Genomic DNA, 19175 nt, shown 5'->3' with positions numbered 1-19175 from the left:
ATGAAAGAGTCCCAATGAATTATGAAACTAGTCTAGAGATAATTGTTATTGAAATCTGGGTTAATAAAAGGAAAATGACTATAATCAATTTGTACAATCCATGTAAGAAAATGAAGTTGGAGGAATTGGAGAGGGTAGGACAAAGGCAAAATGCTATATGGTGTGGAGATTTTAATGCACACAGCACGTTATGGGGAGGAAGGAAAGATGATGATAATGGGAAGGTGATAGAGGAATTAATGGACAACAAGGGAATAGTTTGTTTAAATAATGGGGAGGGGACAAGAATAAATGTAAGCAATGGAGTGGAGTCAGCGTTAGATCTTACACTAGTAACAGATACACTGGCAGGAGTATGTTCATGGGAAGTAAGGAAAGAAACGACTGTTGGAAGTGATCACTATCCTATAATCATTGGAGTAGAATTGACAATTGAAGAGTGCAATCTAGAAAGAGTGATGAATTGGGACTTTCACAATGCAGAGTGGGAACTATTTAAGGAAATAAGTGAGAAAGAAATGTTAGAAATTGAGATAGGAGAAGATGTTGACCAGCTAAATACGAATGTGTGCAGAGTTATATTAGAGGCTGTTGAGAGAACAATTAAGAGGAAAGAAGGAAAAGGGAAAAAGAGGATGGTACCATGGTGGAACAAAGAATGTAGTAAAGCAATCAAGAGTAGAAATAAAGCATTTAGAAGGCTAAAGGGAAACCATAGGTTTGAGAACCTTATTGAATATAAAAGAAGTCAAGCAAATGTAAGGAGAACTATTAAAAATGCAAGGAAAACTTGTTGGAGGAATTTTTGCAATTCGGTGGGACGGGAAACGGAATTGGGACAGATTTGGGGCATGGTTAAAAAGACGAATGGGGTTAAGAGAGAATATGGATATCCAGTTTTGAAGGTAGGGGAAACAATAGCAATGAAGGAAGAAGAAAAGGGGGAGATGTTAGCAAAGGCTTTTGTGAAAGTTCATAGTTCAGAAAATATTAGTGAGGAGGGAAAAAGAGGGAGGGAGGCTACTTTAGTGGAGTATGAAGTGTTGATGCAAGATGAGGAAGAAAATGAAGATTTGCTTAATAAGACTTTCACAATGACAGAAATGAATCGTGCATTAAGGAAAACAAAGATGACCGCACCAGGAAAGGATCAGGTTTGTTATATAATGATAAGTAATTTAAGTGAAGCAGCAAAAGGAATATTATTGGAGTTATACAATAGAGTTTGGAAGGAAGGTAAATTACCAGAAAGTTGGAAGGAGGCAGTTATTGTACCAATACCTAAACCAGGGAAGGACAGTTCTAACCCAGAGAACTATAGGCCAATTGCCTTAACATCGAATATATGTAAAATAATGGAGAAAATTATAAATGAAAGATTAACATACTATATGGAGAGTAAAGGATTTATGTCAAAGTATCAGAGTGGGTTCAGAAAGGGGAGGAACACTATGGATCCGACCATATGTCTAGAACATGAGATCAGAAAGGCACAGATAAATAAGGAAAGTGTTGTAGCTGTGTTTTTTGATATTGAGAAGGCATATGACATGATGTGGGTAGAAGGATTATTAGTTAGATTAAGGAAGTTGGGAGTTAAAGGGAGAATATACAGATGGATTGAAGATTTTTTAACTGAGAGATCAATACAGGTGAGAGTAGGAAAAAGCTTGTCAGGGAAATTTAAAATAGAGAATGGAACACCACAGGGGAGCATAATTAGTCCACTATTATTTTCCATTATGATAAATTAAGTTTTTGAAGAAATAGAGAGTGGTATGGGTTTTTCATTATTTGCAGATGATGGGGCAATATGGAAGAGGGGGAAAAATATGAAATTCATTGTTAAAAAATTACAGGAGGCAATCAATAGAGTGGAGGAATGGTCTTATAAATAGGGTTTTAAGTTTTCGGTAGGGAAGACAAACATAATGTTTTTCACCAGGAAAAGAGTGGGAGATGAGATTAAATTAAAACTTTATAAACAAGACCTAAAAAGAGTAAAACACTTTAAGTTATTAGGAATGTGGTTTGATGAAAGGTTAACATGGAATATACACATTCAGAAGGTTGGGGACAAATGTTAAAAGGTTATAAATATAATGAGGTGTCTAGTTGGAAAAGAGTGGGGGGCGGATAGAGTGGCTCTAAAGGGTATATATGATGGTTTAATTAGAGCATTTATAGATTATGGGAGTGTGGTATATGGGGCAGCAGCAGAGACACATATGAAGAAACTGGAAGGTATACAGAATCAGGCATTGCGTTTATGTACAGGCGGTTTTAAAACAACACCTATAGCTGCGATGCAGGTAGAAATGGGGGTCATGCCTATTGACTTGAGAAGGCTGCAATTGTCACTGACATACTGGGTGCATTTACAAGGACATAGCAAGGACCATCCAGCGCAAGACACGTTAAAACCTAGTTGGGAAAAAGAGAAAAAGGAAGTTAGGAATTTTGGTTGGACAGCAGTGCAGAGGGCAAAAGAAATTGGAATTGAAAAGATACAGTTTAGTCCAACAGTACCAATATCAGCACTCCCACCTTGGATTCTTCCAGATGCTACAGTTGATCTGACAATTCTAGAAAGGAAAAATAAAGATAGAGAGTTTGTTTGTAATGCCATAAGTGTGCAAGAGTATATTGATAAATGGGTATGGGTATGTAAAGATATATACAGATGGATCAAAGAGTGCAGAAAGTAAAGTAGGAGTAGCATTTTGGGTCCCAGAATTTCAGGTGCGGGTGGGTAAAAGGGTCAATGATGAAGTATCGGTGTATACAGCAGAAATGATTGCAATATTATTGGCAATACATTGGGTAGAGGAAACTAGACCAGTAAGTGTAATAATATGTTCGGACTCAAGTTCAGTTTTAACCAGTCTACAGAGCAGTAAGTCAGATAGCAGGCCGGACATTTTAATAGAGATAAAACAGATTTTATATAGAATAGAGATGATGGGTATAACAGTGGTGTTTGTGTGGGTACCGGCACATATTGGAGTGAGAGGGAATGAGGTGGTAGATAAGGTGGCAAAAGAGGCAACAAAATGTGAAGAAATTGAATTACGCATAAATATCAGCAAGATGGAGGGTAAAAACATAATTAAAAGGAAAATGAAGGAGAAATGGCAGAAGAGGTGGGAGGAGGAGAGGAAGGGAAGGTGGTTTTATAAAATTCAGAGGAAAGTAGGAGAGGCCAGGGGAACAGGAAGGAGCAGAAGGGAAGAAACCGTAATATCACGGCTAAGATTTGGACATACAGGGCTAAATGCATCGTTATTTATGGTTGGAAAACATGACACAGGGAGGTGTGATCATTGTGAGGAGCAGGAAACTGTAGATCATGTAATGAACATTTGTAGGAAGTATGAAGTAGAGAGACGACAAATGCGGGATAATTTGGCAGAAATTAAAGAAAGATATGAGTTGGAGAATATATTAAGGAAAATGTCAGGAGATAGATGCTATAGGCACGTATTTGGATATCTAAAAGAAACACATTTGATAAAGAAAATATGAAATCCGGGTAACTCAGGGTTACAATAGTAAATAAAGATGCATAAAGAAACCAGTAGGTGGCGGTAATGCGCATGTTTGTTTGCCAACCGCCAATAAAACCAAAAAGAAGAAGAAGAATCCTCAGAATCAACAAAAACGAATAACACAAGCGTCTTCCTGTAACAAACAAACTGTAAGGCTGTGTCCCAATTCATAGGACGCATCCTTCGTAGACCGCGTCCTTCGAAGGATGCGGCCTTCGTAGACCACGAAGGACACTCCGAAGGCCGAAGAAATGGGACGGTCTAGCCTACGGAGCATTTCTGGTTTACGTAACAAACCGTTACCGCCCTTTCACTTGCGTGACCACGCGCTGCTCCTGTCACCTAGCAACCCTGACAGCTGAACTGACCTGTTAGTAAACAGAAGTTAAACCGGACAGCGCGAAAAAAAGAAACCAACAAAAATTATCGATCATTATGTAGTAGTTTTATAATAATTGTTGTAAATAGTCACATGAATGTTTGTTGTAAATAGTTTTATTGTTGTATATGTTTTATAAGTTATATACGAATACATTAGTCAATACAAAAAAGTTAGTAAGGGTTTTTAATAAATAGTTAATCAAAAAAGTTAGTTAAATAAGTAAGTTTCAATAAATATGTAAATAATAATAAACAATGTGTTAAATATAACAGAACATAAGTTATTTGTCCACCAAACGCTCCAAAATTTAGAAAAACCTATCCATTCTTTCCCTGCTTTCCTGGGCTCTTCTCTCCTCTGCCTCCCTTTGTAGCGTCATGTCCTCTTTTATTAACTGGAACATTGACATTTGACATTTACATTTAGGGCATTTAGCAGACGCTTTTATCCAAAGCGACTTACAATAAGTACATTTGTCATAAGAAGTGCATCAATATATCGCTGTCGGTACAGAAAGGATGTTCATAGAACCAAGTGCAAGTACCACAATCGCTAACCCATTCCCCGTGTTACAGCCATGATAGCAGCTACTGCAGTTGCTACACAGTTAAGTACTATAATACAATACACAGGGTACAATGGTTGCCAGAAGGGGGAGGGTGGCTATTGTGGTATCCCGGTGCTCGGTTGAGCCGGAATCCACTTACAAAACTCGCTCGGCATTGGGGTTAAAGCCATTTCAGGCATTTATTCACAAACAACTTAACAATCAACCATAAAGGAGACGCGGTCTCTCGGGCCTCCGTGGGCCTCTTGGCTCTCTCACTGCCACGAGCACTTCCTTCCTGCTCCCGTGCCCGTGCTGTGCTGTGCTGTGCCTCCTTTTAAAATGGCTCCCGTGCTTTCGGCCAGGTGTCCCCCAATCACCCTGATTGGGGTGCCGAAAGGGCTGCTCTCCCTCGCCGGCTGGTGGGTGGGGGTGGTACACCCCGTCCTCTACGGTACCCCGGGCCCGTCCAGGCCGAGGACCACATGGCGGGATGCCACACTATGCAGTCGAGGTGGACTCTGAACAGGTGAATCTTGAGTCCTTTTCGGAAGATAGTGAGCGACTCTGGAACATGTCTTCCTCTCTGTCCCTCTTTCTGGACCTTGGCCCTCGCTGTCTTTCCTCCTCCTGATCTTGTCCTCAACCTCCTGATTCACCACTGCTGTACTTGCTGTACTTGGCCCTGGTGTGTTCTCAGGGATGGAGGCAATTAGGACAGGGGGGTTGGTGGAATGCATATGTCACAATACCTTATCCAAGGGGACAAACCAGGGCCAAGTGGCAGCAGTGGGTTTCCCACCTACCCCCTCTCCTGACCCTGGATACTTGCAATCCTAAGGCAGAGGAAATCAATCATGGCAGTTAACAACAAGAGCAGTATCAAAACAAATTTCAGCAAAAGTTTTTCTTTGCCTGCGGGGGAGACACCTTCCCCTGCAGGCCTATTTTCTCCAGAATTGTCCTAAACAGTAAACACAGAGACATTATTAATCAGAGAAAACAAGAGACACATTTATCAATCATGTTAATAGCCCATGTTAACAATAGGCCATTTATAATATATATATTTGACCATCTTGTAAAGGTTACATTTAAATTAGCCCTCATCCTATATGAAGCCCATAATAATAAGACAACCAGTAGAAGTCAAAACACCCTTTTTCTTTGTGTGTTTTTCTAGTGCTGTCTAGTACTGATGCGAGCTGTGACTTTTTTTTGTCTTTCTTTCTTTAATAACCCAAAATAGGACATTGTAGTAAACGATTTCTGGGGATGTTGTATCGGTCCTGCTGTTTAATGAGGGCTAATTTAACTAACCTTTACAAGATGGTCAAATTAAGATATATAAATGGCCTATAATAATTTTTATAAACTAACTTACGATATAAATAAACGATTGTTTCTTTACCCCCAAGCCACACTTGCTGAGTATTTCACCCCGGTAAACAGCTCATCATTCTCCCCCCTCAATAGAATAAATCGAGCAGTATGCTGCTGGCCCCCTAAACCAAAACCAAATGTTAGAATTAGTTTTGCTTTACACTACCAAACCAAAGCAGCTTAAATAGCAAAATAACCAAGTTAACTGTGTAATCAATCCCAACGTCTGTAACGTTACGGTCTGAAAACCAGGGTCCACAACCTGTGTTCGCGTTGGTCCATTTATCTAACCTTACAGAATAGCAAATTATCTATATAATCGCCACAATTTCGGTAAATATAACCATTTTAACCTCTTAAATTTGAAACTATAGGGCTTAACGGGTGTTCTTAGTTAACGTTACAGCGTCACTAACTGTAACGTTACCTTACTTATATTGCCTATTACTTTAATGAAAAAAGTTTTAAGGGCCCTTGTATTTTTAACATTTGTATCGTTAAATACTCGAGTGACTAGAAACCAAATACTTACATTTAAATGCAGAACTTAAATCGCCATTCTCCGCCATCTCCATTGATTGAATGCGCAATGAATCTTGGGAGGGATACTTTTGCTGAAATTTGTTTTGATACTGCTCTTGTTGTTAACTGCCATGATTGATTTCCTCTGCCTTAGGATTGCAAGTATCCAGGGTCAGGAGAGGGGGTAGGTGGGAAACCCACTGCTGCCACTTGGCCCTGGTTTGTCCCCTTGGATAAGGTATTGTGACATATGCATTCCACCAACCCCCCTGTCCTAATTGCCTCCATCCCTGAGAACACACCAGGGCCAAGTACAGCAAGTACAGCAGTGGTGGATCAGGAGGTTGAGGACAAGATCAGGAGGAGGAAAGACAGCGAGGGCCAAGGTCCAGAAAGAGGGACAGAGAGGAAGACATGTTCCAGAGTCGCTCACTATCTTCCGAAAAGGACTCAAGATTCACCTGTTCAGAGTCCACCTCGACTGCATAGCCACCCTCCCCCTTCTGGCAACCATTGTACCCTGTGTTGTATTGTATTATAGTACTTAACTGTGTAGCAACTGCAGTAGCTGCTATCATGGCTGTAACACGGGGGAATGGGTTAGCCTAGCGATTGTGGTACTTGCACTTGGTTCTATGAACATCCTTTCTGTACCGACAGCGATATATTGATGCACTTCTTATGACAAATGTACTTATTGTAAGTCGCTTTGGATAAAAGCGTCTGCTAAATGCCCTAAATGTAAATGTCAAATGTCAATGTTCCAGTTAATAAAAGAGGACATGAGGCTACAAAGGGAGGCAGAGGAGAGAAGAGCCCAGGAAAGCAGGGAAAGAATGGATAGGTTTTTCTAAATTTTGGAGCGTTTGGTGGACAAATAACTTATGTTCTGTTATATTTAACACATTGTTTATTATTATTTGCATATTTATTGAAACTTACTTATTTAACTAACTTTTTTGATTAACTATTTATTAAAAACCCTTACTAACTTTTTTGTATTGACTAATGTATTCGTATATAACTTATAAAACATATACAACAATAAAACTATTTACAACAAACATTCATGTGACTATTTACAACAATTATTATAAAACTACTATAGACAAAAACATAATGATCAATAATTTTTGTTGGTTTCTTTTTTTCGCGCTGTCCGGTTTAACTTCTGTTTACTAACAGGTCAGTTCAGCTGTCAGGGTTGCTAGGTGACAGGAGCAGCGCGTGGTCACGCAAGTGAAAGGGCGGTAACGGTTTGTTACGTAAACCAGAAATGCTCCGTAGGCTAGACCGTCCCATTTCTTCAGCCTTCGGAGTGTCATTCGCGGTCTACGAAGGCCGCATCCTTCGAAGGACGCGGTCTACGAAGGATGCGTCCTATGAATTGGGACACAGCCAGGGTGCTTATATGACGTTAAGCATTTCCTGGCGCATAATGTGACGTTTCAGAACCTAAAACCCCGTTTCTACGGTTTCTACCCGTTGACACGACAACACGTAACCGGCGTTTTCAGAAATCTCCACTTTGGCCGGAGTTTTTAGAAATGATCGTTTTCTGTGACAAAAACTGCGTTTTCGTGTAAATGAGAGGCCAAACCGTGTGACAATATCTGCGTTTTCCCTTTGTGTAAACGGGGCCTCACTGTGCCCTCGCAGATTAGCCCAATAGTTCCCCATCAATTGTTTCCTTCTCAACTCCAGTGGCATTTCCCCCATTTCTAAGGGGGCTTGCTTTGTTTGTCCCTGTTCTGTTGACATGTCTCAGCCCATGCTCAGGGCCCCGTTTCCCGATATCGATGGATCTTCGCTCGTAAGATGGTTCGAAAGGTGGATCTTTCGAACCATCGATAATTTCTTTGGAGCGTTTCCCGAAACTCCTCTTAACGTGAACGCGCATTCGCTGCACTAAAGACGAACGTAGGATTGTACCTGTCCACTGACATGGTGCTGAAACGGGCTATGACGCAGGGGGAGACGCAGGAATGTCGGAGGAAAATGGGGTTAAAAAGGGTTAAAATATCTCCCCATCAAGGCCAACCGCAGAGTAGCCTGCGAAAAGAATAGATTGCAATAATATGAATGCTAAAGATATTAAAACACAATTGATTAAGCCTAGGACGACATATATATCAGTCCTAATCCTGAGCGCACGATCGGGAGGTGGAAGTTGCGCTTTAGATGCCTTCACAAGTCCAGCGGAGGGCTCCAGTTTTCGCCGGCCAAGTCATGCGCTGTGATATGTGTGACAGCTATGTTGCACAACATTGCAGCTACGGCTGGGGTAGCTTTGGTTGAACCGGAGGACATTGAGGACGATGACGATGAGGAAGATCGGTGTGAGGACGGCCTCCCTCATAACTACGCGGCTGGTTTTCATGCACGTCGAAGAGTGATTGAGACTTTTTTTTAACCCCCTCCCTCCACCCTCCCACATGTCACTAAACATTCCCGTCAACGTGACCAATCCCCACCATATCCCAGCCTTTTGCCTGCTCCTTTGCATTTTTTTTTTAATATTTTTATAATTAATAATTTTATTGTGACCCTTGTATGTGGGGTGTAGTCACTCCATAGATCAGATGATATATGTAAGTGGTGGGGGTCTCAAATTTGTCAAGTCACTTTGTATTCATCTTTGTTCACCTCATTGCAGTAGCCATTTTGTCAAGTGGGAGTGGAACCCACTTTCATGGGTAGGCCTACTTGTTTGGCTGCTCAGTCATTAGCAGCACTGTAATTGGCCCATTTCGTTTAAAGATCTTTTATCACCATGACCCTGATGAACACCTTATTGCCAGCAGTCCCAGTTTTATGTTTGCATTTGCACATTGTTCTTATATTGAAGTCTGGTTATTATTCCCATTAAGAATAATGTTGTACTTGTATATGTTCAGGGTAGTCCACTGCCCAAAGCTGTGTGGCTTTATCTGCACTTTTGTGGACCAACTTGGCTTCTTTGCACATTTAATTGCTGACTTGAGCCGCAAATTTTGAAATGGTGAAGTTCCTTGATGGAACTCATTTTGTCTGTTTCTATATGTCTGGCATTGGCGATTGCAAACTTTGCTGCACTTTTTAATGTACTTTAGTCAGTGCTGGGAAGTATGGCTGGAAGACTCACTCTTGCTTTTCATGGAGGTCAGTTGCTCTAATTTAAGGAAGTGAGCATGGTTGTTTTGGCCTGTTTGTTAGAACTTGTTTTCATACTCCCTGGACAGATTAGTCTGCGGAGAGGCTACCCTGGGGAGGGGGCATGTTAGCCTCGAGCCCGGTATGTCTCAGAAGATAGTTAGGTTAGTCTAGCTAGCTTGACTAGGTCTGGGGATTGCTTTTCTCATCAACATAAAGTACTAAGATATGCTATACAAAATGTACACATTTTGCATTCACATATTAGTAAAGAAAAGCTGACACTTCTATAAAAGCAATAGAATAAGAACAGTGTATAATTAGGAGCCTATCCCTACTATAAAACAATGCAGTACTGGATCAGCCGAAACAGGAACTATGCTCATTCCTCCTAAACTAAATGATTTACACTTCTCACCTGTATCTCTCGATACATTTACACACCAGGAAGGAAAGGGTGTTTTTTTTTCGTGCTCAGAAAAACCCAAGAGTGCAAGTGGATATTTTCTGCAACACCAAGACATGAGGTATTTATTGGGGGGGGGGGGATTTTGGACAGGCTGCTAATTTAGTGTTCGGATTTGGAGAGGCACTGCAGTCCTGGTAGCCGCCATCGGGAGACGCTGTTGTGGATTCTCAAGTCTAACCATTCCTGCTGAACCGCGCCTAAAGCTAAACTGAAAAAAAAAAAAAAAAAACATTAGGGACCATATAAACAAAAGACCAATCACAAGATTTGAACATTCGTTAAATTACAATGCAGGATTAAATTTAAAACCAATAAAGAAAGACTCAAACTAGCTCCTGGCTCCTATGACCAGTGTTGTGCCTGAACGCGTTCATTGAACGATAGTTCATGAACTCGTTCACATTTTGGGCGAACGTGAACTGAACGTACTGTATTACTGCCTGAACGTTACTGTGAACTCGTTCATTCTGGTGTCTGTGAACGGCACGCGCACTCGGTTTAACTTCGTTCAATTGGGGGGTTATTTGTTTATCAACACGGCGGATGCGCGCGCAGAATGAAAACATTTGTTTGACCGGTTGGTTATGTCCGTGTGGTTAATTTGCAGTTGCGGTGTTGTCAGCTTACTGTTACATTAAACTAATCAGAAAATGTGGTTATATGCTATAGACCAGGGGTCGGCAACCTATGGCACGCATGCCACGCCGCAGAATAAACACTGGCACGGCACCTCAGTGTTATTACGATACTCACTTTATCTGTCCCGTTTAAAAAAATTTAATAAAAAAAAAGCTGGCTTTTGTCTGCCGGCACTAGGACCCGGAGGACAACACTGGATTTGATGTTGGAGTGTGGCCATTGGTCAGGTTGCAGCGGGAGAATTTCAGATAAAATTGTCTGAAATTCAAGCGCACTGTCCGCTGTCTTCGTGCGGACATAAAGTAATGACGGAGCGTGATATTGTGAACAATGGCCACACCCCGCTGCAGCTAAAACTAGGCCATTCCAGTGCTGCTGGACAGAAGAGTTTGGTTTTGTATTTGTGAAGGACCGTACTGTGTGCATTTTATGCTGTGAGAATGTTGTGTGCAGAACGTCAAGTGTTAAGCATCATTTTGAGACGAAGCACGAGAACACCTTCAAAGACCAAGCAGACAAATTAGAGTCAATCAAAGGTGCTGTGTCCAGATATGAAAAACAAGCTTGCTCCTTCAAGGTTTTTACCACTGCTAAAGATCACGGGACAGAAGCAAGTTATCGCATTGCGCATTGCATTGCAAAGCATGGGAAGCCGTTTACAGATGGCGAATTTATTAAGGAGGTTAACAACGGAGCACTCTGAGGCATGTTTGCAACTCAAAGTAACTAACTACAAGCCACAGATCACAGAGCTCAGTCAAGCAAAGCAGGGCCAGGAATCACACTGACTGGTAGGCATCTGATAATTTGATGTTGCTTCAGCTTACACTAGTTTTAGTTCAAATGTGTCGCTGTTTTTCAGTCTTTGAAATGTTGATGTGGCTATTTTGTTAAGAATACAGATACTGTTATTGTTGAGAATCAAATTCCAGGTATATTGGGAAGAAAAATGTATTTTGTGTCATAATTTATCTTTGCGTTATTGTTGATAAAAGCCAGGGATCACACTGACTGTCTGGTAGGCATCTGATAATTTGATGTTGCCTCAGCCTACACTAGTTTTAGTTTAAATGTGCAGCTGTTTTTCAGTCTTTGAAATATTGATATGGCTATTTTGTTAAGAATACAGATACTGTTATTGTTGAGAATAAAATTCCAGGTATATTGGAAAAAATAAAAAAATTGTGACATAATTTAACTTTGCGTTATTGTTGATAATGGCACACTAGATGAGAAGAAAATTTCAAACTGGCACTCCATGTCACAAAGGTTGCCGACCCCTGCTATAGACCCTATAGTGTCTGTGGTGTAAAGGCTGGGACAAATTAAAAAATATAAATACACTTTATGTTGAAAGTATAGACGTCCCGATTCCCGTTGAAACGAATGGCGCTGTGATTATTCTTCAAAACGAGATCTGTTAAATTGTGAAAAATGAATCAAATTCTAATCAGACAACACGGTTATATGCTATAGACCAGGGGTGCCCAACCAGTCGATCGCGGTCTACCAGTCGATCGCCGACAGATCCCAAGTCGACCGCGAGGGGTGGAAAAAAAAAAAATATATATATATATATATATTCTTTTTAATAAAATAAAATTTGCGCGGGACATATACGCGCGGTAGCGCATGCGCTGTCAACAGCAGTTGAAAGCCGTCAACAGTAGTTACACACTCCTAAACGTTGGCATGGCTGAGGGGAAACGAGCTAAGACCTACCATTTTCACCCTGAGAGGGAGGAAGATCATTGATTATCGTTGAGAAGGTGCCGTGCGCAGACGGAATGAAACCCCCACTGAAATCCGTAGGTTCACGATACCCCCCCCCCCCCGTCAACAATTGTTCTCTACCCCCCCCCCCCCCCCCCGCTTGAAGATAGGTTTGCTGGTAGATCTCGGGAGGTTGGCTACTTGAAAAGTAGATCTTGGGTCAAAAAAGGTTGGGCACCCCTGCTATAGACCCTAGAGTATCTGTGGTATAAAGGCTGAAACAAATTTCGAATTATAAATATGTACAATCCATAACGTTAGCTCTCTGGCTCATAGCTTGGCGGACTAGAATACCTCCTATAATCATTGCTTGTTGGCCGGAAACGGAAATGGGGGCTGTTTACGTTTGGTTGTAGTCTTTTCGCTCGGTTCTCCAACTCAACAGTAGGGCTAGTACCGAGCGAAAAGACTAAAACCAAATGTGAACACCCCCCCCTTTCCGCTTCCGGCCAACGAGCAATGAGTCTTCGAACAGAAATCAATGGGATTTACAAAATGCGCTAAATGTGCAATAAAACACGATAGAAACTGTATCTCGCTACGATGCTTGATTCAACCACTCAATTTCATCCTAGACAAACCAAGAAGTGGGCTCAATGTTCAAAATACCAGAAAAAAATAATAGCTCACAGCAACATATTGAAAAAAAACAGTTCATTTTTTGGAACTGTGAACTTAGTTCAAAATGTTGAATTATGAACGCTTCTGAAACTGAACTAGTGCATTTTAAAAAATTTGAACTGCACTTTGAACTAGTTCACGTAGAAAGTGAACTATCCCAACAATGCCCATGACCGTACCGTTTCTTGTTCTACCATTAGTTCAGTAGTTTTGTAAGTAATGCTCCCTTTCCACCAGTGGGTACGCATTGGACCCAGCACGCCTCAGCCCAGTAGTGAGGGTACAGCGGTATGCCTATAGCCCAGCTCAGTTACGGCTCGCGTTTCCACCGCCGACGGTACCCTTATGGTAGGGAGAGGTTTAAGCCGTTTGGCGATAGCCGTGGCAGCTACGTAAACATTGCGACCTCAGAGAGCTCCTAAGTCCGCCCCTTCCGGTAGACCCCCATGTTGCTTGTGGATTTAAATGATAATTTTTTGCGTGACACAATGACATGGAAAGGCGCGTTCACGCTCCTGGTGATAACGGCTCGCCAGTGATGACGCTCGCGCTTACGCATGTTCCCGACAGCGACTGTTCATGTGCACTTGAGAAACAGCCAGTTGAGAATCTAAAAGTACAACTTTACTATTGACGTCAATCAATAGTAAAGTATGTGATATGATGGATGATTCTTTTATATTGCGTAAAACGTACATGTTCCGCCATGTTCCTGCGCGTCACTAGTAAACCATACGTCACCAACTGGGCAACTCTGTTATCGAAATTTGGCCCGAGTTGCCAAACGGAAGTAGAATCATAACAGCGTCATGAGGCGTCGTTCACGCAAGCTATCCGACGCCGCAAAAATGTTTTCCCCATAATTTCCAGCGATGTGAGCGCACCAAAACTACACATCTCGTATATGACGTCACGCTCCCTGCGACTGGCGTGGACAAGACCGACAATCTCCCCATCGGCATAACTGAAAATCTACACATGCCCCTTATATAATGGTTTTCAACTCTTTCGATGCCGTTATTCTCCCCTTGGAAAAAAGCGGCGAAGTGGAGCAGTGAGATCGCCATGTCTGTACCCGAGTGGTGGTGACGTATAGCATTCGCGTTGAGAGCAGCGAAGAGCTGTAGTTCACAAAGCGGCCTCACACAAAACCTAACATTATCAAACTTCAATTTTTCTTTTTGTTCTCTTTCCATGAAATTTTTTAATTTCAATCCACTAACAACATGTGTAATCCAGGGCATATAAAGACTGGGACCAGAGAATAATTTCTTTCTCTCCATTGAAACCAATTCATATTTTACAATCTCATATGACCCTAGCGGGTCTACCGGACTCGCTAGGCTCGCCGAACTTTTGCGCAACATTTTCTTCAATAAACGAAGCTTTTGCCGTTGTCCAGAAATACCTCGCGAGTAATGTGTTTGTTTGTTATTATCCCCCTATCGCACGGAAGTTAGATTCTGTCGGCCAATCGGCGGACCCGTCTAGTTCGAACTTGCCGGGACCCTTTCAGGCGTCTCAGTACCCCAACGGAGGAGTACGGCTCAATATGGCTCAGTCCGGATCTTGCCCACTTTTTGCGGTGGAAACCCGACCCATGCCGCACCTTTGCAGACTGAACCAACCCACACACTCCGGTGGAAATGCGCCATAAGCAGAACTAATATATTCTTCGGGGGCATAATGGTTGAAGAATAGTACAGTTTTCCATGTTATAGCATTGTTAGAGTGGATTGTTAACTGCAGCTACCTGGGAGCGAGGTAAGTCTGGCTGGGAGAGAGGGGAGGGGCTTGGGGGGCGACGGGGGTCAGGGGGGAGGAGCTGGAATGGGTCAACACCTCCCCTTCCATGTTCTCTAGGTTGGTTATACTGGCCCCTATGGCCACATCGATGCTACTGCCACTGCGTGTGGTCGGGCCTGGAGAGGCACACACAACATGTTCCAACACATTGACACAATTGAGCTCTTGACCAATGTTACATTTATATTCAAATGATGACGCTTCTGTATATATTCATACTCACAGCATCGTCTGAAGGGCTCCCAGCAGCGGGACTGGAGATAAGACTTTGGCTGAGGCTGCTGTAGTAGACAGATGACTGCTGAGTCCATCTGCTGGAATACCCTTCACAAGAAACAGCAGCCATGGACACACAGTATTCCCATGTTTAACCAGGTCATGAATCAAGTCACATCATTAAAGGGTAATTCCGATGTAAAATGGATTTGGGATATGTTTTGTATGATAACGAGTTGAAACGTTCGTTTTGGAGCACAAAAAACATTGTTTTTAAGACTCGATAGGTAGATTGACGAACACAGAGACTGTGACATCCGTCAGCAACACGCAAGCTCTGTGTTCGCCAATCTACTTATGGAGTCTTAAAAACAAAATGGCGTTGACGGGTGATCTGCTGATGGTGTGTATAAAATGTCCTTTTTAATAAACAATCTGTACACTTACAAAGTACTCGATGCCTCGTTGTATATGTTAAGACCCTTATTATACTACCAAAGTGTCAGGCTACTTTAAGCCTTTAAAGTGGTTTAAAATTGCGATTTTGTTTTTACCATAACCAGTTTATAGCGTTTTGATAGAATCGGTTATAAACAGCCAACTGAAGAAAGCATCCGAGTTTTTTGTGCTCCAAAACGAACGTTTCAATTCGTTATCATAGAAAAGATATCGCAAATCCATTTTACACCGGAATTACCCTTTAATATGATGTTTGGGCACTGCTTGGTTTGAGTAAGGACATCAAAAACACCACAGAGGAGGAGAACTAGGTTCTACCGGAGGTGGAGAAGGTCAGCTGATGGACTGAACTCGTCGGACTGAAGGAATCCTCTGATGCAGTCAAAGTCCTGCTTCAGCTGGAGCGCTCCCTGGACGCTGAACAACAGAAGGAACAAGGTCAGGAAGAACTCATGACTGTCGAGTACAAACAAAGAGCACAGAGGCAATTGAAGAGAACTACAGAACCATGTTCATAGTCTCAAAACCGCCCAGCTCAGATCTGGCCCTACAGGTCGCTCTCCCTGCATGTAAAGAACCAGCCTCCATCATGTGGAAGCTTCATCAAACACAAGCTCAGCCAGCACTGGTCAGCTGTAAGGTATCAACAGCGTGTAGACTGGCTCCTGTGATAGGGATGGTAAAGCCCCCACCGAGGGAAGGGCTTTAGAAGAACAGACCCCTGGCCTAACTCGGCCCCTGCAGGGTTCCTGCCCCCCCCCCCCCCCCCCTCACCCAAGCGTTTTTCCGGTTGCCAAGCGACGTCAGCCGATCTGAATGGTTCAACGTCTTTGGCGAACAATTTCTCTGCAGAAACCGTGTCGAGTTATTTTTTAGTTTTGACAAGTAGTCGTGTAGTAAGCGGGATAATGTATAGAACACTGGTCATTTTCAAAAATAAGCTCCCTCCGCTTTGCGCCAGTGTCCGGTTCACCCTGTCAGGGCTTATTTTCCCGATAATGACCGGCGTTCTATACATTATTCCTTACATAACTAGACCCCGAAAACAGTCTTCTTCAGTCAGGTGCAATCCAGTGTATAAACACTTCAGAATGAATGAACCACGGCCGCAAGATATTCGGCTGTTCCCTAAAAAACTAAATCATCCAACACGGAAGGCGCTCTAGGCTGTGGTAATGGGGATGACATGGTGAGGCTACAGGGAGGTGAACTCCCTTCATGCTCTCATCTATTAAACCCCAGGGCCAACCAAGCCTAGCTGCTGCAGAGTCAAACACTAAGTTGTACAATTCCACAAAGAACGCCTTGTATGTCACCATAGGCCCTGAAATATTAGTGGAACCTTCTAGATGTAACATTTGTTCCTTCAGTCTCACTGGAATCAGAATCTTCAATAAATCAGACTGTTTGAACTTCCAGCCGCTCCAGGATCCTCTCCAACAGTCTGCGGCCGATAAGACCCCATCACAAACACTGCCTTACCTGAACCTGATCTTGTGTTTGAGGATGTGCTCCATCCAGGCCTCCACGAAGGCCGTCATGGTGATGCTGAGGGTCTGGACGCGGGCGTCATCTGACAGCGGAGCCACGCCCTCCAGGACCTGACCAATCACACTCTGAGCTGCAAACAACATGTATTCGCTGGGGCTGCTGGGAAATTCTACAGTCAGACGGAATAAAAATACAACTTAATACGGAGCTTGAGAATAAAGAAACAGACAAATGAATGATTCAGATACTCTACTGTTAAATACTAGTGAAAATTAATCATTCAGTTACTCTATAATTAAATACTACCGTAAATGAATGATTCAGTGACTCCTGTTAAATACTAGTGTAATTGAATGATTCAGTGACTCTACTGTTAAATACTAGTGTAAATAAATTATTCAGTTACTCTACTGTTAAATACTAGTGTAAATTAATGATTCAGTGACTACAGTAAAAGACTGCTGTTTAATGGTGAGCTCACAGTCTACAATTACTCGAGACAATATTCCATTCCTAACGCTCAGACCACTAATTGAATGTTCACAGCCCATTTCTCCAACCCAAAGCGCCGTCGATGTGCTCAGTGATCAGGTTCCATGACCCGTAAAGCGTCGATGTCTAATTCCTCTTTGATTTTAGCTAGCTGATTTGAAAACTTCTGCTGGACTTGAAACCATTAAAAAATAAGTGTTCTACCCGTAAATTTCGTTTAATATGTGCACTGGTGCACTTATTGAATGACAATAAAAAAAAGTTGAATGTCTGAAATCTATGAAGGTATTATTGTAGCAAAAGTCTTTAGCACCTGTAACTGCAGAATTTGAATGCGTACACTAAAGTCACAGTAAATTTGAAGTCGTATATATTTATTTCGCATGTGTACTCTAAAGTCACAAATGTGTAACAGTACATTTGTAGTCGTAAAAAAAAAAAAATAATAATTTATACCATTGTAAACACAAAATAGGGTCTACGAGTACGCTAATCTGTGTTACAGGTGCACAAATCCTTTTGCTACAATTATTGCAGCGCAGTTGGTGCAAAACACATTCGCACACCCGTGTTTCATAATCTGAGAACATGCCCAAACGGTGTGCATTCGTAAACCCAAATTTGAACAAATGCATCAGAAGTTGCACATCTGTGAACGCTATGTTAATTCAGCATTTTAATGAGCGAGCACAAAACCATTTTACAACTGCTCGAATCTGCTCCTGCAAGTCTCAGCTGTGGGGTTTTTTGCAGGTTGTTTTGCAACACCCCTAGGTGGTAAATGTGTAGCAAAAGTATTCGTATCCGTAGATGACAGAGCGTCCGTGAGCGGGACAAAATAGTCCCGCCCATAATTTCCTAATCCAATGAAAATCGCCGGCAGGGATGCATTTCTCAAATTACACTGGGACCCACTGCGTGCCAGTCATGGAGCTATAAAGATCGCAGCATACCCAGCGCGGGATACGTTTCTTTCTGGAGAAGTGAAGAGGGCGTCCTACTGAACGGAGATGGGTATCCTACATTATGTTAAATGAAATGACTTAGTTCAAGTGAATTCCCCCCAAAGTATTTCATTAACATGCCGCAAATGTCCTTGAATGTATTTTAATGGTCGCCATAACATAAATTCAGAAATGTTAATGCAATACTTTGGGGAGAATTCACTTGAACTAAGTCATTTCATTTTACATAATGTAGGATACCCACCTCCGTTCAGTAGGACGCCCTCTTCACTTCTCCAGAAAGAAACGTACCCGCGCTGAGAATGCTGCGATCTTTATAGCTCCATGGCTGGCACGCGATGGGTCCCAGTCAGGGACGGCTGGTATAAATGGGCTAACAGGGCTATCCCTCTTACAGTGAAAATAAAAAAAATATTATTAAAAACTTAGAACATATTGTTTTAAATGTTGGTAGAACCTAAAGGAGCAACAGCACCAAAAAGTGACAGAAAAACCCAGGATATATATATCTTCGTTTTTTTCCTGTGAATGGGCTAAATGTATTCAGCCCAAGCGCAGTAGCGTAAGCTTCCATTGACGTTTGATTGACAGGTGCCCTGACACGCCCCCTTCATATGCTTCCCATTTGGGCTAAACTAGTTTAGCCCAAAGGCTGACCTAGCACATTAGCTACAGTACAGTGACCTTCGACTAATCACAGCACAGTCAGTAGCGCAAGTGCAGTATGGCG

The 19175-nt window shown here is 42.2% G+C and overlaps 1 protein-coding gene across 9 annotated transcripts in view; it reads right to left on the bottom strand.

The window, feature by feature from the left end:
- Positions 1–10015: 10015 nt before the first annotated feature.
- The window catches only part of ccdc142 (coiled-coil domain containing 142), a 32723-nt gene continuing 23563 nt past the window's right edge, over positions 10016–19175 (bottom strand). For 8 of the 9 annotated variants that reach the window (XM_060063385.1, XM_060063387.1, XM_060063389.1 and 5 more), the window contains 5 exons: positions 16980–17157; positions 15816–15914; positions 15046–15146; positions 14770–14938; positions 10016–10191 (listed from right to left, as the gene is read on the bottom strand). In XM_060063385.1, the coding sequence (XP_059919368.1) occupies positions 10083–10191; positions 14770–14938; positions 15046–15146; positions 15816–15914; positions 16980–17157 (656 nt within the window). In that variant the 3' untranslated portion in view covers positions 10016–10082. The remainder of the gene's footprint in view (positions 10192–14769; positions 14939–15045; positions 15147–15815; positions 15915–16979; positions 17158–19175) is intronic. The other variant, XM_060063394.1, reaches the window with a different exon arrangement.

Source organism: Gadus macrocephalus, chromosome 10 (genome assembly GCF_031168955.1).
Source record: "Gadus macrocephalus chromosome 10, ASM3116895v1".
In the NCBI taxonomy this organism is placed as follows: domain Eukaryota; kingdom Metazoa; phylum Chordata; class Actinopteri; order Gadiformes; family Gadidae; genus Gadus; species Gadus macrocephalus.
Note: the sequence above shows the minus strand (reverse complement) of the source record. Positions and strands in the feature narration are given on the sequence as shown.